Here is a 21,962-nt window from a genome sequence, read left to right as displayed (position 1 = left end):
ATTTTCCAGCTAATGATAGATACCCCCACTTCCCCTGTCACCAGCGGACTTCCTCTGTTCTTTGTCATCACAGTAACTGCCATCAAACAGGTGAGAGTATTAACATGTTTAATTCTTATTTTTTTCTAAAACAATATACGGTTGTATATTCAGCAAATTAAATATGGCTGCTTATCATATATACTTTGTCTAGATGTCAGAATGTCTAGAGCAGGGCTGCCCAACCCTCTTCCCGGAGATCTACTGTTCTGTAGGTTTTCAGCCCAACCCTAATTTAGCCTATCAGATTCAGCTAGTAAAGGTCTTGTTGAGCAGCTAATATATGTAGAATCAGGTGTGTTAAATTAGGGTTGGACTGAAAACCCACAGAACGGTAGATCTCCAGGAAGAGGGTTCGGGCAGCCCTAGTCTAATCTCATCCCTTCTTTCCTTCGCACCCCCCACCACTCAGGGCTATGAGGACTGGCTGAGGCACAAGGCGGACAACGAGGTGAACGGGGCGCCTGTGTTTGTGGTTCGTAGTGGCAGCCTTGTGCAGACTCGCTCAAAGAACATACGAGTGAGTCACCTCACTGTCATAATGAGTCCTTCCTTGTACAGCACACCATCCTAACACTTAGCAAACCTTACACCCACACACGGATGTCACACAAATGGTTATATTTCATATAACTCCCACTTTTGGCTGGTGCTTTGTACCACTGTGTTAAAGATTTGTCAGTAAACCAATTGACCAGGAATGTGAAAACAAGGTACCCCCCCCCCCTCTCAGTAGCTACATTATTTGCCTAAATGTTGGTTATCTACTCACCAGGTAGAATAAGAGGATTTGTTCCCAATTAACAAATGTTAGCCAGATGTAGCTAGCCAACTATACGCCAACTATACGCATCATTCCCCGATTTCAAATGTTTAAGATGCAAGTGCATCGGTCCGCAGATCCAAAATCAGTCAGAAAATAGATTCCAACTTTACGAATTTGCCGGGTCACACTTTTTTTCTTCTCATTACATTTTCTACCTCATCTTTTGTGACAACTGATGCGTCCTCTCCTCTTCATTGTCAAATTGCATGTAACTGTGTTGACAGTAATTGATCTACAAGTAATTTTGCATGACGAGCAACCCCAGGCAATATCATCAGCCTAGTCAAACTGCTCACTGTGGCCAGCTTTGCGCGCTTACCAACACAAGGTACACCTGATATTAGGCTTTATTAATTGAGTGACAACCTTTCTAATTGTCTAGGTTATTGTTATCTGTGCGCTGTTGAAAATGGTGTTTTACCGGAATAAAAGTAAGCTACCGGAGACATAACTCATCTGGCTTGACCTGCTGAACGGGACTTAAAATAGATTTTATTTTGATTGTTCAGGTTCACCATCAGCAAATAGTTTTGGTAGTTTTGCTTTAAACAATCAATGATTATGGTCATTTTTAGATATACAGGGTGAAGTTGATCATTTCATAACGAGGACACCAATCTCTTTTGCGAGGCACACTGCATGGCCGAAGTGAGAGGAGAAGATCACTCCATTAAAAACTTCCAAACTTCAAGACCATTCGATTTTAAGAGAGGGTGTAATCCAATATTGTGCTATATATTCATTGGCAGTTGCATAGCTATTTTGTAAACAATAAATATTGATACATTAATAGCTAAAACACTTAATGTGCAAAAATGACAAGTTAACTAGTGGGTGACAGTGATTGCAGAACCAAACTGTGGGTACAAAGGCTACATTGCCCCCTGTAATCTGATAGTGGTAGTAGGGTGGTAGATGCCTAGTCTCCCTTCAGCTCCGGTGCCTACATAGTGCATGCACCATAGACACACCATAGACACACACACACTCTTAGAGAAGTCGGCTCAGACAGATCCAGCTCATGAGTTCCATCAGCAGCAGATTTGAATTTAGAATGGAAAATGAATGTGTTTTGCAACAAATGTTAGTGTATTGCTTTTCACATGGGAAAAACTGTACTTTTTTTTTTAAACAGTGCATGGTGGCATTTACTATTGAACTACACTGTCCTTCAGAAAATATTGGATTCTGAGGTCATGGATTTCATGGGGGAGTTTTGCTTCTCATTCATCTGTTGTGACCTGTCTTTCTGTGCTGTCTACTCAGGTGGGGGATATAGTCCGGGTGGCCAAAGATGAGACATTCCCAGTGGACTTGGTCCTCTTATCATCGGACCGAGCCGAGGGGACGTGTCACATCACTACAACCAGCCTGGACGGAGAGACTAATCTGAAGGTTGGGCTTTTAATCTTCTTTCCCCGCTCTCGCTTTCGTTCTCTCTGAGCCCTAAAAGGATGATCCCCTAAAAGGATTAGCTTTCCCCTCTCATAGGGGGAGGACAAACTGCTCTTTTCATGGCCCGTCTCCATCCTCTCATTTCCCTGAACTAGTACTTATGCATTCTATCGCGATATCGTGTTTTTGCCAGAGGCAATATCTAATTATCTGCTTCTAATCAAAATGCTTCTGCCATATAACTTCTTTATCAATTTTTCTTCTTTTAATAAATTGGTCATATCATTAAAAGTATCAGGGAGCCCTCTCTGGAAATTTGACGTTTGAAGAGTATATTGCCACAAACAGAAGATTTTTTTTGACAACTGCAATGTTTTCTTTCTTGTGCAATCTCAGGAGTGCAGCCTCTGTCATCTTTCTGTGCCAGCTACTTGTCTTTTATGGCTGTTTGTGTTGCAGTAATGACATTAGAATCCAATGGGGGATGGACTAGCTTTCTCACTGAATGGGTTAGAGCAACAAAAGGTTGCACATGGGTAAAGGCGTCAGCATGCTTCTGTTCGCCTGGCGCCTAGTCAAACTCTGCTAAGCGAACGAGTGTGCTCGCATACTCCCTTAAAAACAAAAAAGCTTAAATAATACTGTTTGTCCATCTTGAGACACCGTAGCCAGTCCCTGCCACAAAATAGTCTATATTAATCTTAGATAACTCAAGAAATTTGTCATTGATTTTGATATTTTTGCAGATTACATCATAGTCACGCAATTTTACATCTAACACAATATGTTTTGGTGCAGTATTTCTCAAGTGCAAAAATTTGCATGAGAATGATTCAATAAAACACTTAATTGAAGAATCCCTACTGTTGACCAATCACCGACGAAGGGCCATAGACCTCGGCTACCGACTTCGGCTTGCCTCCATTAAAATGTTTGTGTGCACCAACACCCGAAAATGTCACAAAATGTAATCATAATATATGCACAGACTGTTTCAGCTGGAAAGCATGCGGACAGACTCCTTTAGCCACCAGATTGGATTTTGCCCCTCAAGCAGTCATGGAGTGGTTCAGTTCAATTATAAATGGAAACCTAACAAGCCTCGTGGCCTTCAACCTGTCAAACAGTTGACAGAGGCTGGAGCTGTGGAACGGTTGCAATTTGTACGGCACTATTGAGCTACATTCATTGGTAAATCATTACAATGTACTAGGCTATTTCTTTGTCGTCTAGGCTCACTGTCTCATTGTAATGTTTTATTTATATTCTATAAAAGTGCTATCTTTGTCCCTTTCCATGAAGATATCCCTACTCTCTCTTTGGTCTTGTAGACTCATTACTCTGTGCCAGAGACATTGGTGTCTCAGTCGGTGTCCAGGCTAGAGGCCCTACATGCTGTGGTGGAGTGTCAGCAGCCAGATGCAGATCTTTATAGGTACGGTACAGTCACAGCTACAGTCCAGAACAGAAGACCTTGCTCTTACTGGCCAGTCAGAACGCTGAGCTCTCCTTTCACTGTCCTCATAACTCAGTGTTACTCACTATTTTTTGAAAGGGGGCCACTTTGAGTTGAGACAATCATTCAGAGGACTGCACAGATCTTGAATTTGGTGTACTTTTTCTTCCAATATTATCAATTTTATAAATTGAGAGCAAATTCAGAGCAATAGAGCACATGCAATTGATTTGATGCCCAGCGCATCACAAATGTATACATACACACATCAAATAGGCTACATCACATGTATATGACCCATATCAAGGGTAACCTCAGTAGTTGGATGAGCGAAAATGTCCCTTATGCTTCTTGAATGAATTCATTCTAAATATATATACAGTGGGGCAAAAAAGTATTTAGTCAGCCACCAATTGTGCAAGTTCTCCCACTTAAAAAGATGAGGCCTGTAATTTTCATCATAGGTACACTTCAACTATGACAGACAAAATTAGAAAAAAAATCCAGAAAATCACATTGTAGGATTTTTTTATGAATTTATATGCAAATTATGGTGGAAAAATACGTATTTGGTCAATAACAAAAGTTATCTCAATACTTTGTTATACCCTTTATTGGCAATGACAGAGGTCAAACGTTTTCTGTAAGTCTTCACAAGGTTTTCACACACTGTTGCTGGTATTTTGGCCCATTCCGCCATGCAGATCTCCTCTAGAGCAGTGATGTTTTGGGGCTGTTGCTGGGCAACACGGACTTTCAACTCCCTCCAAAGATTTTCTATGGGGTTGAGATCTGGAGACTGGCTAGGACACTCCAGGACCTTGAAATGCTTCTTATGAAGCCACTCCTTTGTTGCCCGGGCGGTGTGTTTGGAATCATTGTCATGCTGAAATACCCAGCCACGTTTCATCTTCAATGCCCTTGCTAATGGAAGGAGGTTTTCACTCAAAATCTCACGATACATGGCCCCATTCATTCTTTCCTTTACACAGATCAGTCGTCCTGGTCCCTTTGCAGAAAAACAGCCCCAAAGCATGATGTTTCCACCCCCATGCTTCACAGTAGGTATTCTTTGGATGCAACTCAGCATTCCTTGTCCTCCAAACATGACGAGTTGAGTTTTTACCAAAAAGTTATATTTTGGTTTCATCTGACCATATGACATTCTCTCAATCTTCTTCTGGATCATCCAAATGCTCTCTAGCAAACTTCAGACGGCCCTGGACTTGTACTGGCTTAAGCAGGGGGACACGTCTGGCACTGCAGGATTTGATTCCCTGGCGGCGTAGTGTGTTACTGATGTTAGGCTTTGTTACTTTGGTCCCAGCTCTCTGCAGGTTATTCACTAGGTCCCCCCGTGTGGTTCTGGGATTTTTGCTCACCGTTCTTGTGATCATTTTGACCCCACTGGGTGAGATCTTGCGTGGAGCCCCAGATCGAGGGAGATTATCAGTGGTCTTGTATGTCTTCCATTTCCTAATAATTGCTCCCACAGTTGATTTCTTCAAACCAAGCTGCTTACCTATTGCAGATTCAGTCTTCCCAGCCTGGTGCAGGTCTACAATTTTGTTTCTGGTGTCCTTTGACAGCTCTTTGGTCTTGGCCATAGTGGAGTTTGGAGTGTGACTGTTTGAGGTTGTGGACAGGTGTCTTTTATACTGCTAACAAGTTCAAACAGGTGCCATTAATACAGGTAACAGGTGGAGGACAGAGGAGCCTCTTAAAAAAGTTGTTACAGGTCTGTGAGAGCCAGAAATCTTGCTTGTTTGTAGGTGACCAAATACTTATTTTCCACCATCATTTGCAAATAAATTCATTAAAAATCCTACAATGTGATTTTTCTGGATTTTTTTTGTTGCCCCACTGTAGTTTGTTGCTATCCGTGTGAGGCGATCCAGGAGTTCATTGGTCAGTCTGTTTCTCTGTTTTTGTTTCAACATGTTCATTGTTGAAATGTTGCTTCACATGAATAAGTGCTGACAAAAAATGTCACTCTTTGCACACACTGCTTCAGAAGTGGATACGCTTTTTCTGACACAAGGCTCCAGGTTCACCTTGCAATGTGTCATTTGCCGGCAGCTCCACTCTCTTACTCTCTATTCCTGCACGGTCAGGACAAAGGACTGTTATGACTGGGGCCAGAGATGACACTGGCACATTAAATGGGTTCTCAATGAAGTTGAAAAACTCCATGATATCCTTGAATCTTGACTTAAACTCCAACTTCAACTCTTCCAACACACGCACAAATGCATCATAGCTAAAATGTTGCAGTATGTCTGGGTTGGATGTGGTGACTGCTCTGAGTTTTGGGAAATTAACAAACTGTCAAGTATGAAGAGTGTGGCGATTTTCTTTTGAAACGTTGTGACCACACGCAGCATTTTGGACCGGAATTTTAGCTTTGCCTTGGAGCTGGAGATTCACTGTATTCAGGTGATGTCAGTCAAAAAATGCAGCTTTAATATCCACTGTGGATCATCCAGCTCTGGCTTCTCTCTCCCCTTGCTTGCAACAAATTCACAGATTTGAGGGAGGAGGGATGTTTCCAAAACTCTGCCACGAGACAGCCATCTTACCTCATTGTGAAATATCAAGTCGCCGTATTCTGTCTGGGTTTCCTCCAGCAACTCACGGAATTGCAGGTGATTCCGTGCCCTTGCAATAATAATGTTCACCACGCGCACGACTTGCTGCATCACATTCTGTAAGTCAGTCTTTGAGTTTAGCCACAAGTGCTTCCTGATGAATGATACAATGAAACATAACAAATTCGGGAATATCCTCTCTTTCATCAGGCCTATGAGTCCCTTCTCCTTCCCTCGCATGTTTGGGGCGCCGTCAGTGCACACAGATAACAGATTTGACCAGTCAATATTATTATTGGCAAAAAATGTAACAAGGGCTTTCAGAATACCCTCTCCTCGTGTTTGTCCCTGAAGGGGAAGGAAACACAAAAGTTCCTCTCTGAATGACTTGTTTTTAAGGGAAGTGGACCCAAACACATAGTTGGGCAATGCCACTTAAATCAGTGATTTCGTCAAGCGCAATACTAAAACACTGCGCCACGAATGTCAGTAATCAGTTGCTTACCTCTGTCCTCGCCGATGTCTTCTATGCGTTTTGTTATGGTCGAGTCTGAGAGTTGCAGTCCCTTAATTTGCTTTAAAATTGCTCCCTTGTTTGTGAAATCAGCATACAATATTTTGTCTAATGCCAAAAAACATATTTGAGAATCTCTGCGTCTGTGAAGGCCTTCTAGTTTCTTGCGAGTATCTAAGCAATCTCATATGTTGCCTCTGCCGTTCTCTCTGCAGCAGTGCTAGATCTGTCCATCGTTTTTGTTTTCCTTAGAGTTGCACTATTTTGTTATTTCTGAGGTTGCTTTGTGGCGGATATGTTTTGTCAAAGTGGGCACGGTGTGACTGGAAATGTTGCTCTAAATTTGCTCGTTTAAAACAATTGACTGCCTTCTGGCAAATAAGACAAAACTAGTCCCAGCATGCAGTACAAAAAAATACTTGTCTGTCCATTTCTCTTGGAACTTTCTGTGTTCTTGAATCGACCATATCCTTTTCTTAGGCACCGGAGCTACGTTAGCTAGCTGCATTACCCAGCCGCCATCTTCCTGATTTTCCTGGTTCTCCAGTGGTTGTTCGTTCATTGCTGTCACGTTGTTCTCCAGCTCGTACCACTCATTTTCATTGTCAATATATTTACTTTATTTTTTACAATAAATCGATCCATGTCACCAGACTGCAAAATTAGCTAGTAGCAAACTGATATGTGTTGGTCGCTGTAGCTGAGCAGTTGCGTTCTATTTCGGCAAACGCTATATTTCGGCCTTTCTGTTCAACAGCTGCGCTATACTGCCATCTATCTGCCATCCAGGGAACAATAGATATATTCAGTTAAGTGATTCAGGACTGCATTAAATACATTGAATTTAAATTGTATGTATCATTGTTATGTATTATGAATGGAACAAAGGAAAATCACCGCAAGCGGGCCGCACAAAGAAGCCCACTGCCATAACTGAAAAGGACCACTTATTATTTTTCACATTTCTACTGGCTGGAATGGAGGTATTTTTAGGAATTGTGGGTGTTGCAGTTTCTCTGCTACACTGTAACTCTTCCCACTCAGAAGAAATGCCTATACTTTCAGGTTTGTTGGGCGAATAACAGTAACCCAACAAGAAGAAGAGATTGTAAGGTGAGATTGCAATTCTAGTTGATTGGATTTTTATCTGGATTACATGGATTGAATAGCACATTGTTTCCATTTGCTGGTGAAAGAAAAGTTATGTTGTATCTGCTTCATTAGACCCCTTGGACCTGAGAACCTGCTGCTTCGAGGAGCAAGATTGAAAAATACCAAAGAAATTTTTGGTAAGTGGCTTCTTGCTCTCACTGTTGTCGTCATATTGCTTTCTGTCCTCAGTTATCCTCTTTTGTCCCTAGTTGCCCAGTTGGTTGTTGTCTATGCATGGTTCACTAAAGTTCCACTCTTGCAGGTGTAGCAGTTTACACTGGGATGGAGTCCAAGATGGCCCTGAACTACAAGTGCAAATCCCAGAAGCGCTCTGCAGTGGAGAAGTGAGCATTAGGATATTCTGCACCTCTACAGCAACACTGAACACTTCTGAGTTTTTTCTTCTCCGATTTCAGGTTCAGCTTTACAGTAAGTATATCAGAGAGTGTGTGTCTTTTGGTGTTTTTCTCTCAGGTCCATGAACACCTTTCTGCTCATCTACCTGGGCATCCTGCTGTTTGAGGCCATCCTCAGCACCATCCTGAAGTATGCCTGGCAGGCTGAGAAGAAGTGGGACGAGCCCTTCTACAACCAGAAGACAGAGCAGGAGAGGAACAGCAGCCAGGTCAGTCACTGTCTGAGACACTTTATTCACACTGGTAAATCACTCTCTTTAACTGATGATCTTTGATTTCATAGGATTCTTGGATACGTATTCTTTATTTACAAATAGTTTGTTGTTTTTGTGGATAATGCAGTGAATGAGTGAAGGTGGGAAGATGTTTCCACTAGGGCGGTCACTGTCATGGATCTTTGTATGATGGTAATTGACCAGCCAAATGACTATGGTCACTGTCATAACCATTTGAATAGCTAACATAATCATTTAAGACACATTTTTTCCTCCGCTCCTGACTGCATGTGCTGCTGTAAAAATAAAATGAATATAACGGGTGTCCCCATTCAAGTCATTGATGGCATAATGACTTGCATAATTGCAGGTTTTTCTACTTAAAGTATGTAGAGGTCTGTAATTTTTATCATAGGTACACTTCAACTGTGAGAGACGGAATCTAAAACAAAAATCCAGAAAATCACATTGTATGATTTTTAAGTAATTCATTAGCATTTTATTGCATGACATAAGTATTTGATACATCAGAAAAGCAGAACTTAATATTTGGTACAGAAACCTTTGTTTGCAATTATAGAGATCATACGTTTCCTGTAGTTCTTGACCAGGTTTGCACACACCGCAACAGGGATTTCCTCCATACAGACCTTCTCCAGATCCTTCAGGTTTCGGGGCTGTCGCTGGGCAATACGGACTTTCAGCTCCCTCCAAAGATTTTCTATTGGGTTCAGGTCTGGAGACTGGCTAGGCCACTCCAGGACCTTGAGATGCTTCTTACGGAGCCACTCCTTAGTTGCCCTGGCTATGTGTTTCGGGTTGTTGTCATGCTGGAAGACCCAGCCACGACCCATCTTCAATGCTCTTACTGAGGGAAGGAGGTTGTTGGCCAAGATCTCGCGATACATGGCCCCATCCATCCTCCCCTCAATACGGTGCAGTCGTCCTGTCCCCTTTGCAGAAAAGCATCCCCAAAGAATGATGTTTCCACCTCAATGCTTCACGGTTGGGATGGTGTTCTTGGGGTTGTACTCATCCTTCTTCTTCCTCCAAACACGGCGAGTGGAGTTTAGACCAAAAAGCTCTATTTTTGTCTCATCAGACCACATGACCTTCTCCCATTCCTCCTCTGGATCATCCAGATGGTCATTGGCAAACTTCAGACGGGCCTGGACATGCGCTGGCTTGAGCAGGGGGACCTTGCGTGCGCTGCAGGATTTTAATCCATGACGTAGTGTGTTACTAATGGTTTTCTTTGAGACTGTGGTCCCAGCTCTCTTCAGGTCATTACCCAGGTCCTGCCGTGTAGTTCTGGGCTGATCCCTCACCTTCCTCATGATCATTGATGCCCCACGAGGTGAGATCTTGCATGGAGCCCCAGACCGAGGGTGATTGACCATCATTTTGAACTTTTTCCATTTTCTAATAATTGCGCCAACAGTTGTTGCCTTCTCTCCAAGCTGCTTGCCTATTGTCCTGTAGCCCATCCCAGCCTTGTGCAGGTCTACAATTTTATCCCTGATGTCCTTACACAGCTCCCTGGTCTTAGCCAGTGTGGAGAGAGAGGTTGGAGTCTGTATGATTGAGTGTGTGGAGAGGTGTCTTTTATACAGGTAACGAGTTCAAACAGGTGCAGTTAATACAGGTAATGAGTGGGGAACAGGAGGGCTTCTTAAAGAAAAACTAACAGGTCTGTGAGAGCCGGAATTCTTACTGGTTGGTAGGTGATCAAATACTTATGTCATGCAATAAAATGCAAATTAATTACTTAAAAATCATACGTGATTTTCTGGATTTTTGTTTTAGATTCCGTCTCCCACAGTTGAAGTGTACCTATGATAAAAATGACAGACCTCTACATGCTTTGTAAGTAGGAAACACTGCCGATTTTTCAGGTTATCAAATACTTGTTCTCCCCTGTGTGTGTGTGTGTGTGTGTGTGTGTATATGTACAGTTGAAGTCGGAAGTTTACATACACCGTAGCCAAATACATTTTAACTCAGTTTTCACATTTCCTGACATTTAATCCTAGCAGAAATTCCCTGTTCTAGGTCAGTTAGGATCAGAATAGGAAATGTCAGAATAGTAGTAGAGAGAATGATTTCTTTCAGCTTTTATTTCTTTCTTCACATTCCCGTTGGGTCAGAAGTTTACAATACACTCAATTAGTATTTGGTAGCATTGCCTTTACATTGTTTAAATTGGGTCAAACGTTTCGGGTAGCCTTCCACAAGCTTCCCACAATAAGTTGGGTGAATTTTGGCCCATTCCTCCTGACAGAGCTGGTGTAACTGAGTCAGGTTCGTAGGCCTCCTTGCTCGCACATGCTTTTTCAGTTCTGCCCACAAATTTTCAATAGGAATGAGGTCAGGGCTTTGTGATGGCCACTCCAATACCTTGACTTTGTTGTCCTTAAGCCATTTTGCCACAACTTTGGAAGTCAGCTTGGATTCATTGTCCATTTGGAAGACCCATTTGCGACTAAGCTTTAACTTCCTGACTGTCTTGAGATGTTGCTTCAATATATCCACACAATTTTCTTTTCCTCATGATGCCATCTATTTTGTGAAGTGCACCAGTCCCTCCTGCAGCAAAGCACCCCCACAACATGATGCTGCCACCCCCGTGCTTCACGGTTGGGATGGTGTTCTTCGGCTTGCAAGCCTCCCCCTTTTCCTCCAAACATAAAGATGGTCATTATGGCCAAACAGTTCTATTTTTGTTTCATCAGACCAGAGGACATTTCTCAGAACGATCATGGTCCCCATGTGCAGTTGCAAACCGTAGTCTGTCTTTTTATGGCGGTTTTGGAGCAGTGCCTTCTTCCTTACTGAGCGGCCTTTCAGGTTATGTCTGTATAGGACTAGTTTTTTACTGTGGATATAGATACTTTTGTACCTGTTTCCTCTAGCATCTTCACAAGGTCCTTTGCTGTTGTTCTGGGATTGATTTGCACTTTTTGCACCAAAGTACTTTCATCTCTAGGAGACAACATGCGTCTCCTTCCTGAGCGGTATGACGGCTGCGTGGTCGCATGGTGTTTATACTTGCGTACTATTGTTTGTACAGATGAACGTGGTACCTTCAGGTGTTTGGAAATTGCTCTCAAGGATGAACCAGACTTGTGGAGGTGTAAAATTTTTTACTTTCTTGATTTCCTCATGATGTCAAGCAAAGAGGCACTGAGTTTGAAGGTAGGCCTTGAAATACATCCACAGGTACACCTCCAATTGACTCAAATGATGTCAATTAGCCTATCAAGCTTCTAAAGCCATGCCATAATTTTCTGGAATTTTCCAAGCTGTTTAAAGGCACAGTCAACTTAGTGTATGTAAACTTCTGACCCACTGGAATTGTGATACAGTGAATTATAAGTGAAATTATCTGTCTGTAAGCAATTGTTGGAAAAATGACTTGTGTCATGCACAAAGTAGATGTCCTAACCGACTTGCCGAAACTATAGTTTGTTAACAAGAAATTTGTGGAGTCGTTGAAAAACTAGTTTTAATGACTCCAACCTAAGTGTGTGTGTCTGCACTACCATTCCAAAGATTGTGGTCACTTAGAAATGTCCTTGTTTTTGAAAGAAAAGCACATTTCTTGGCCATTAAAATAACATCAAATTGATCAGACATACAGTGTAGACTTTGTTAATTTTGTAAATTACTATTGTAGCTGGAAACGACAGATGTATTTTTTTAATGGAATATCTACATAGGCGTACAGAGTCCCATTATCAGCAACCATCACTCCTGTGTTCCAATGGCACGTTGTGTTAGCTAATCCAAGTGTATACATTTAAAAGGCTAATTGATCATTAGAAAACCCTTTTGCAATTATGTTAGCACAGCTGTAAACTGTTCTGATTTAAAGAAACAATAAAACTAGCCTTCTTTAGACTAGTTGAATATCTGGATCATCAGCATTTGTGGGTTTGATTATAGGCTCAAAATGGTTAGAAACAAAGAACTTTCTTCTGAAACTCGTCAGTCTATTCTTGTTCTGAGAAATTAAGGCAATTCCATGTGAGAAATTGCCAAGAAACTGAACAATGCTGTGTACTTCTCACTTCAAAGAACAGCGCAAACTGGCTCTAACCAGAATAGGATGAGGAGTGGGATGCCCTGGTGCACAACTGAGCAAGAGGACAAGTACATTTGTGTCTAGTTTGAGAAGCAGACGCCTCACAAGTCCTCATCTGGCAGCTTCATGAAATAGTACCCGCAAAAACACCAGTCTCAACGTCAATAGTGAAGAGGCGACTCTGGAATGCTGGCCTTCTTGCTCAGTTGTGCACCGGGGCTCCCACTCTTTCGATTCTGGTTAGGGCCTGTTTGCGCTGCTCTGTTTAAAAAAAAATGTATATCCCATATTTGCGCAAAAACTCTCCCTGTTACAACTCCTGCTTGCAGACACACATGGGCTCTGGTATTTGCAATAATTTTCCTTACTCACTCACTTTTCTCATCAAACTTTCCTAATCACAAAAAACACACAGGCACCCCATCTTCAAACACTCCCGCACTGCCCCCACATATACACCCATACATACCCACATACTGTGCCTTCTATGTCCTCTCTTTGAATTGTTTTTATTCCTGCCTCATTTTGGGCTTTGAGTACTTTTGTTTTCCATTTCTTTGTATTTGGGGATTTATTTTATTTTATGAATTGTCTTTTATCTGTTTATAAATACAAAATAGAATAGAAATGATTTTACATCAGTCTTAACTTCAATACACTATACTATTATTTCCCCGTTGTATTATTTTCCACCCACTTCCTTGTTGACAGATCCTGAAGTTCATCTCTGATTTCCTGGCGTTTCTGGTCCTGTACAACTTTATCATCCCCATCTCACTCTACGTCACTGTGGAGATGCAGAAATTCCTGGGCTCGTTTTTCATTGGCTGGGACTTGGACCTCTATCATGAGGAGAGCGACCAGATGGCTCAGGTCAACACGTCTGACCTCAACGAGGAGTTGGGACAGGTCTGGACATAAAGCACTTCACTACTGTTTATGGCGCCCCATGCTCAACGTCATCGCAGAGTTTGTGTGTTATGATCAGCCACTGTGTGTGTGTGTGTTCTAGGTGGAATACGTGTTTACGGATAAAACCGGCACCCTGACGGAGAATGAGATGCTGTTCCGTGAATGTTCAATCAATGGTATCAAATACCAGGAAATCAATGGAAAGCTTATACACGAGGGGATGATGGATGACTCGCCTGACGGATCTGTGCCTCCTCTGGTAAACACCATTAAAACCTTTCATATCGCCCAATTGACTTGCAATACGTTATTTATCCATGTGTTGTCTGTGCATTCATTAAATATACATGCTTAGGTCTGCATTTCCAATCATGTGTTAAACAATTATTAATTGACTGTCCTCATGGATTTGGACCCTCGCACTGGTTTGATGACTCTATTTATTTTTCTCATATCTGTCTCTCTCTCGCTCTCCGTCTGTCTGCCACCTCTCAGAGTCGGGAGGAGTTGCTGTTCCTGAAGGCAGTATCGCTGTGCCACACAGTGCAGATCAGCTACGAGCAGCCAGGCGACGGCCCGGGGAACCCCTTCCCCCACGCTAATGGCTTCTCCTCCCAGATGGAGTACTATGCCTCCTCGCCAGATGAGAAAGCACTGGTGGAAGCCACTAAAAGGTACCCAGGAGGATAGCTGTCATGTTTCGCTGTTCAACCCATTTGTACTGTTGTTGGTAAATCAAATTCATATATATATATATATATATATATATATATTCAATTGCTGGTCACACAGGTCTTTATGGACATACAAGCACTCAGACAAATGAACATTTATTGAGACAAATAGTTTGAGGTTCACCACATTCCAGACCACAGTCTGCGTATTACAGTTATGGTCATGGGTTATGTATGGGCGACAGTCTGCATGTTACAGTATTTATGGTCAGCAATGTCACATGGAACAATTGAATTGCAGGATGGGGGTAACCTTTATTGGTAGCCATGGAGAAGTTATGGAAATAAAAACATTTGGAAAGTCGGAAAAGTAAGTATAATTTTCTATGGTTAAAAAGACGGACATTTAATGTCCATGATGCACCTGTACTGTAAATAGAAGGTGATGTAAAACCTATTATTCCTTTGTCCCACAGGTATAAACTACTCCATGTACTAGAGTTTGATGCAACCCGAAGGAGAATGAGTGTCATATTACAGACACCCTCAGGTACACTGATTTCTCTCCATATTAAACAAATGGCTCATTCATTAACATTGTATTAGGATTTCATTACATTATGTAACCCACCTTTGATTTGGTCCTGCTAAATTGTTCAGTTAATTTCCCTAACTGTTACTGCTACCCTGTATTTCATATCTGGCCCACACTCACTATGACAATGCAATATATTTTATCTATTGCTGTAGGGGGGAAATTACTATTTACAAAGGGAGCTGAGTCCGCCGTTCTTCCCTTTACTAAAAGTGGAGAAATTGACAAAACAAGAGTACATGTAGATGAATTTGCCTTGGTGAGTATACCACATCACATCATATTAGACAAGGCACTATTTCCAGCCCTTATGTACAGCAGATTTCTGCTACGCTGAATGCCATCTTTTATTGTCTGTGCTGAAGAGCACCAGTGCAGCTGGGTCGCCTCCTGTCTTTTTTTCCATGCGAGGGCTTTCGTGGCTGATTTTGGACTCTTAAAATAAAACATGTTTTTTTTATTTATTTTATTTACAGCAGTGTAAATATTACTTGTGGTCCTTTCCCCCCAGAAAATCAATAAATCCTGCAACTTAACAGATAATTTATCCAGACATCAGGATCTACAGAGATTTGTTTTTGATTTGTGATTGGCTGGTGAGTGTTCATTTGATATAAAGCCAGTCCCTGTCAGCTACTCGTTTCTCTTTCTTCCCCTTCTTCAGAAGGGCTTGCGGACGTTGGTGGTGGCCTGCAGACACTTCAATGTGGAGGAGTATGAGGAGGTGGACCGGCGGCTTCACGAGGCCCGCGCGGCCCTGCAGCAGAGAGAGGAGAGGCTGGCCGAGGTCTTCAGCTTCATAGAAAAGGACCTGGAGCTGTTGGGAGCGACCGGGGTGGAAGACAAGTATGTCAACAACACTGTTTGGTGTCTGTCTGGTCAAGGGTTAGCTCATTATGAGCACCAAGCAATGATATCAGAAAGGTCTCTGAATACTTTCTGAAGGCACTGTATACACTGTACTTCATGTTTTTGATTTAACCAACCTGAAAGACCAATTTCAACTTTTTGTCTGAAGTAACTTCATGTTTCCGAGCTAGTCAGATATTAGTTTAGAAAGACTTGAAATTGGCATGGGCGTTAACTAGCTGGCAAGCTAACAGCTAGCTGCTTTTCAAAAGTCTGGTTAATTTGACCCCCCCTCCAAATGTTTTTTTTTGACCAAACCATTTCTCAATGTTTATCAACATTACTGTAGCTCGCAAATGAATTTGATCATGCTTTACGATACACCTGATTTTATGCTGTTTTAGTCCAGACAACGTCGCCTTGTCACCTACAGTAGAACCTTTTGTCCTACCAGATCCACGATAAGGTTCTAGCTAGTGTATCCCTCCGGTTTATCAGGTCCCAGGCTCCCGTGACTGTTATGATTATTTATTTACAAGTAAATTGCAATTCGCTTTTTGGTTTAGCCCCATCTGTACCTGATGGAGCAGATCTAGTCTCACGTGTGGAAGTAAGCTGTCTGGCAAGTAAGCCGTCACGCAAGACTCATTGTGATGGAGACTAGAGCACATCCAGAAGTTCTGACGGAATGGACACACATTTGAGTGCCCCAGGATTGGTCCATTTACTTTGCCGTTATTATTTATGCTATGAAATCCTCCGAATTCATTGGGGCCGTTCCATCCCATAGCGAATAGCTGGAAAAACAATTTAAGCATTGTTCACATGGCCTGTGCGCCCACGGAGGAGGAGCTGCTTCTGCTGGTAGTCACTGAGGGGCAGAGTAGTAAGTAACTAAACAGCTTGTTTTGAACAATCTATTTTTGAAACAGGAAAATGTACACATTTACCCCACTTTTATGAGCAGTTAAAATAGAATCCATGAATTACAAATATACTGTATGTATGTATGTATGTACGTACAGTATCAGTCAAAAGTTTGAACACCTACTCATTCAAGTGTTTTTCTTTTCTTTTTACTATATTGTAGAATAATACTGAAGACATCAATACATTCCTTGATGAATGTCCTTGAGTAGCTGGGCCCCTCAAGGACATTCAGAAACTTGTCCCAAAGCCACTCCTGCATTGTCTTGGCTGTGTGTTTAGGGTCGTTGTCCTGTTGGAAGGTGAACCTTCGCCGCAGTCTGTGGTCCTGGGCACTCTGGAGTAGGTTTTCATCAAGGATCTCTCTGCACTTTGCTCCGTTGATGTTTTCCTCGATCCTGACTATTCTCCCAGTCCCTGCTGCTGAAAAACATCCCTACAACATGATGGTGCCAGGTTACCTCCAGATGTGACACTTGGCATTCAGGCCAAAGTTCAATCTTGGTTTCATCAGAATCTTGTTTCTAATGATCTGAGAGTCTTTAGGTGCCTTTTGGAAAACTTCAAGCGGGCTGTCATGTGCCTTTTACTGAGGAGTGACTTTCGTCTGGCAACTCTACCCTAGAGGCCTGATTTGATGGAGTGCTGCAGAGATGGTTGTCCTTCTGGAAGGTTTTACCATCTCCACAGAGAATCTCTGGAGCTCTGTCAGGGTGATCATCGGGTTCTTAGTCACCTCCCTGACCAAGGCTCTTCTCCCCCAATTACTCAGTTTGGCTGGGTGGCCAGCTCTAGAAAGAGTCTTGGTGGTTCCAAACTTCTTCCATTCAAGAATGATGGGGGCCACTGTGTTCTTGGGGACCTTCAATGCTGCAGAAATGTTTCTGGTACCCTTCCCCAGATCTGTGCCTCAACACAATCCTGTCTAGGAGCTATACGGACAATTACTTCGACCTGGCTTGGTTTTTGCTCTGATATACACTGTCAACTGTGGGACCTTTATATAGACAGGTGTGCCTTTCCAAATAATGTCCAATCAATTGAATTTACCACAGGTAGACTCCAATCAATTTGTAGAAACATCTCAAGGATGATCAATGGAAACGGGATGCACAGGAGCTCAATTTCGAGTATCATAGCAAAGGGTCTGAATATTTATAAAAATAAGATATTTCTGTTTTTATATTTAATAGATTTGCAAACATTAAAAAAACAGTTTTTGCTTTGTCATTATGAGGTATTGTGTGAAGACACACCTGTTGCTGACACTTCGAGCACACAGCCATAGACAAACATTGGCAGTAGAATGGCCTTACTGAAGATCTCAGTGACTTTCAATATGGCACCGTAATAGGATGAGACCTTTCCAACAAGTCAGTTCGTCAAATTTCTGCCTTGCTAGAGCTGACCGGGTCAACTAAGTGCTGTTATTGTGAAGTTGAAATGTCTAGGAACAACAACTGCTCAGCCGCAAAGTGGTAGGCCACACAATCTCACAGAACGAAACCGCTGAAGTGCATAGCGCATAAAAATCGTATGTCCTCGGTTGCAACACTCAGCAGCTTCATGAAATGTGTTTTAAAGTTGGGACCAACTCCATGTTAATGACCATGATTTTGGAATGAGATGTTCGAGGAGCAGGTGTCCACATACTTTTGGTCATGTAATGTACCTGCAGCACTCCAGGACCAGGATTGCCTACCTCTGTGGTAGGCCTATCGACACCCAAAAAAATGCTGGTGGGAATGGGCTTCCATAGTTTTATGTGGCTCAGTGCAACCAGCAGGCGGCAGCGACTGTTACAATTTTAGTATTTAACAGGCTGTTACTGCAATTTTAGCTGTTTCAAAAACATTGCTCTGGTAATGTTTCCATTTATACTGTAGGAGTGTTGAGCTCAATGAGACAATTCTGTTTGGAGCCTGAACGATATATCGGTTCACCAACATTATCTGCTGATAATGGCTATTTACTGCCAAATCTGTATCAGCCAATAATTCCACCGATATTCAATAAATAGTATGGAGGAAAAAAAGCAATCTCATGCTTATCTGAATGAACACTTCTCATGATATCATTCATTTCACAATGTAAGAAATCAACATTTGAAGCATATTTCTTGGACTATTAGATACAGTGAGATCCAAAGGTATCGGATCAGTGACACAAACAGCAAATACATCCAACTAATGTGTACAAGCTTGATGTAGTCTTGCGTGCAATGAATATGGGACCAAATACTTAACTTTTTACTACTTTAATACACAAGTGAATTTGTCCCAATACTTTTGATCCCTTGACGGGGACACACACACACACACACACTATGTACAAAAAATGCTGTAATTTCTAAACTGTTCACCTGATATGGATGACAATACCTTACAATTAAAGCTGACATCCTGCACTTTAACCTCCATAGTCATTGTAGAATTCCAAATCCAAAGTGCTGGATTACAGAGGCTAAAACTAAATTCACTGTCTCAATACTTTTGGAGCTCACTGTATATCGGTTTCGGTACATTTTGTCCCCCCAAGAATCTGTATCGGACCCCAAAAAAACATTGGTCTGGCTCTTTCTGTTTGCACTGCTCTGCTCGGAGGGGGGCAACTGTCAGGTGAGTGTGATGCGCGACCTCTGGACGTGCTAATTTAGCAGCTTTACACAGCAGTATTGTCTCTCAAGAATTGATCTCTCTAAAATGTCCCTTTGCTATCGTCAATGTGAAAATGGTCTTGAGGCTCAGCCATTGTTAAGATGGCACTAGTGGCAGATCGCTTCCTCCTCTGTTCCTTGTCAACAGATTTTTTAAAACCTTGACAGCACATTGTGACTCACTAGCACCGTGCAGCAGCCTCCCTGTGTAGGGGGTCGAGGGCTCAGCCCTGCTGGGTCTAATGCACTTAGCCAATTAAAACATTCTACATGCAGCCCTGCCTAGTGTGCTGCTGCTGAGCACAAAGGCATTGCAAGCATGCTGCTGGAAGGGAGAGGGTGTCAACATTTAGGGATATAGGCTCTTTAAAATTATGTTAGAGGGGCTTCAAGGCAAGCCTTTACAAAGGCTCAGGATCCAACATTGTAGCTCGTTTTTTGCGATTGTGTTGAGTGGGGCCGTCGCAATGAAATGTAATGGGACGTATCCATGCTCCATTAGAACAATTATGTAATAAGGGCTCACTTGCCATTAGCTGCCTCTGGGTTAGATTTGCATGCATCTTAAAATGACGATCCACATCTACGCTGATTACTACATATATTATATAGAATGAGTCAGACTTGTCTGGTGTAGCTCCATGTCATTCACACATACTGAACAGAGTGGCCGTGGAGATACTAAAGCAGAGGCAGTCTGGATTTGATCATTGGTCAGTGAGTGGCAGTCCAGGAGAGACTTTCTGTTGGCATTTGTGTGTGTGCGCTTGCTCTGCAGTGAGATGCAGACAGCCCACACCATCATATTCTCTCTCCCTCCCTCCTCAAGTAGTAATGGTACTTAGAGGATGCTGCTCTGTTCACCCCCAAAAGTCTTCAAAGGAACAAGCCTCTATATGATTAATCTTAAGCACCCACTCTTTAAGCTCTTAATCAATCTGGCTTTTACCACTTAACTTTAACATTTCTATCTCTGTATTCAAATGAGTGTTTCTAGTGTACAACAAGCTTAGGGTGACTGTAAAATGAAGTCTTGTTAGTTAGTTGATTGACTAATGGCCTGGTCTGACTATGACATCTCATTGATGCCCTCGTTACCTCTGTTGATTCTGATATCATATCAACATCCATAGCAAATGAAATGGTAAATGAAACTGAATTAAGTGATTGGTTTGAGTCATGATGAGCCACACCCTACATGTTTACTTCAGGAGGGGGATCTCAACACACTCCTATGGAATATGGATGTGTGCCAATTAGCTGCAGCAGCATTAAAGGGTCAATCTGCAGATGCTACTGTACATCAATTTTTGAACTTATAAATTACTGAAATAATGTCAAACTTAAATAAAAATGGCAAGTATCAAATAGTCGTCTGTCCCTTTTTTAACAGCTGAGCATCGGCATACATTTCAGCAAATAACCTCTTGTTTCATATAAACGTCTGGTCTAAATTAATTGGTTAGGAGTGAACTTCATCTAGACGGTGCAAAAGAAGAGCAATGGATTTTTTTATTATAATGTTTATACTGGTCAATGTTTATACTGGTCACAATTAAGTTTGGTAGCAAAAGCTGTGTGGATGAAGGAAATAGACACCTGGCTCAATAGAAGCCTCTAAGCGCAGGTTGTGTTCTACGGTATACCCATTGTAGTGCTGAGCGACTAGTGCTTTTTGAGGTCGGTTCAGTTTCGGTTTGATTATAAAAAATAAAAAAAGAATCACAGATTTCGGTTTTTGATTTTTTTTTAAGTTTACATTAAATGCATTATGAAATAATCACAAAATTATTCCAAAGCCCAAAATAGGAAACATTCAATTGCCAAAACATTGAAAATATTCCATTGTCTCAGGTCCACATTGGGTAGATATCAATAGAAAAATAGGAAATTGCAATGAAATAATAAAATATTAGAAAGAGGAGGAAGGGAAGCGCTACTAAGGTACACAATAGTACATCTTGGTAGATAGAAGGTGCTCTTTGGTAAAAGGGGTAAATTGGTCATCAAAAAGAAAGGAGGACCAAGGTACTCTTCATATAATTAATTAAAATGTCTTTATTAGTATGGCATGTTCAATAGAAACAAAGTTTTTAAAAACCAACGCGTTTCGGCTGCATGGCCTTCGTCAGGGAGTACAAAAAAAAAAAAAAAAAAAAAAACTTTATTAGTATGGCATGTTCAATAGAAACAAAGGCATTTTAATCAATTATATGAAGAGTGCCTTGGTATGCTGCAGAGCTGTCTGATGAAATCCATTTACTAGTTCTTCAAAGTAGATAAGTCATACTTTCACAAACTGTCTCTATCCCTCATTACTGTGTACATTCTTCTCTCATGCACTATGTGTATCTAACCTAACATAGGAGGTGTAAGTGTATCCATCTCTGAGGTGGAAAGAGCAGGCACAATGGATGATGGTCATTGTCATTAATTACCATGTTTCTGCACTGAACTAAGTTGAATATTTGCTTAATGAAAACTACAACTCCCTTCACCCCATCAGCCCACATAGTACTTGACTTGATTTCTCTTGTGAATAGTTTCATTTCGCTCTAGAGAAACGGCACATTGGGCTCACAAATTTTTTTGGGGGGGTTAATCGCTCAACTCATAAATGCCTCATGAACTTAGTTCAACTGTCGAACCCAAAATATAAGCTTG

General features: G+C 41.8%; 1 protein-coding gene across 1 annotated transcript in view; it reads left to right on the top strand.

Moving 5' to 3' along the window:
- LOC139406640 (phospholipid-transporting ATPase IF-like) overlaps positions 1-21,962 on the top strand; it is a 57,819-nt gene that overhangs the window by 20,424 nt on the left and 15,433 nt on the right. Inside the window, exons 4-18 of the mRNA XM_071149477.1 lie at positions 10-90; positions 452-559; positions 2,132-2,260; positions 3,592-3,695; positions 7,884-7,931; positions 8,043-8,107; positions 8,233-8,314; positions 8,445-8,595; positions 13,397-13,594; positions 13,698-13,856; positions 14,093-14,271; positions 14,573-14,641; positions 14,748-14,821; positions 15,022-15,125; positions 15,531-15,712. Of these exons, the coding sequence (XP_071005578.1) occupies positions 10-90; positions 452-559; positions 2,132-2,260; positions 3,592-3,695; positions 7,884-7,931; positions 8,043-8,107; positions 8,233-8,314; positions 8,445-8,595; positions 13,397-13,594; positions 13,698-13,856; positions 14,093-14,271; positions 14,573-14,641; positions 14,748-14,821; positions 15,022-15,125; positions 15,531-15,712 (1,733 nt within the window). The remainder of the gene's footprint in view (positions 1-9; positions 91-451; positions 560-2,131; positions 2,261-3,591; positions 3,696-7,883; positions 7,932-8,042; positions 8,108-8,232; positions 8,315-8,444; positions 8,596-13,396; positions 13,595-13,697; positions 13,857-14,092; positions 14,272-14,572; positions 14,642-14,747; positions 14,822-15,021; positions 15,126-15,530; positions 15,713-21,962) is intronic.

The sequence above is a fragment of the Oncorhynchus clarkii genome, chromosome 4 (genome assembly GCF_045791955.1).
Source record: "Oncorhynchus clarkii lewisi isolate Uvic-CL-2024 chromosome 4, UVic_Ocla_1.0, whole genome shotgun sequence".
NCBI classification, from domain to species: domain Eukaryota; kingdom Metazoa; phylum Chordata; class Actinopteri; order Salmoniformes; family Salmonidae; genus Oncorhynchus; species Oncorhynchus clarkii.
This window is presented reverse-complemented; position numbering and strand designations above follow the sequence as displayed.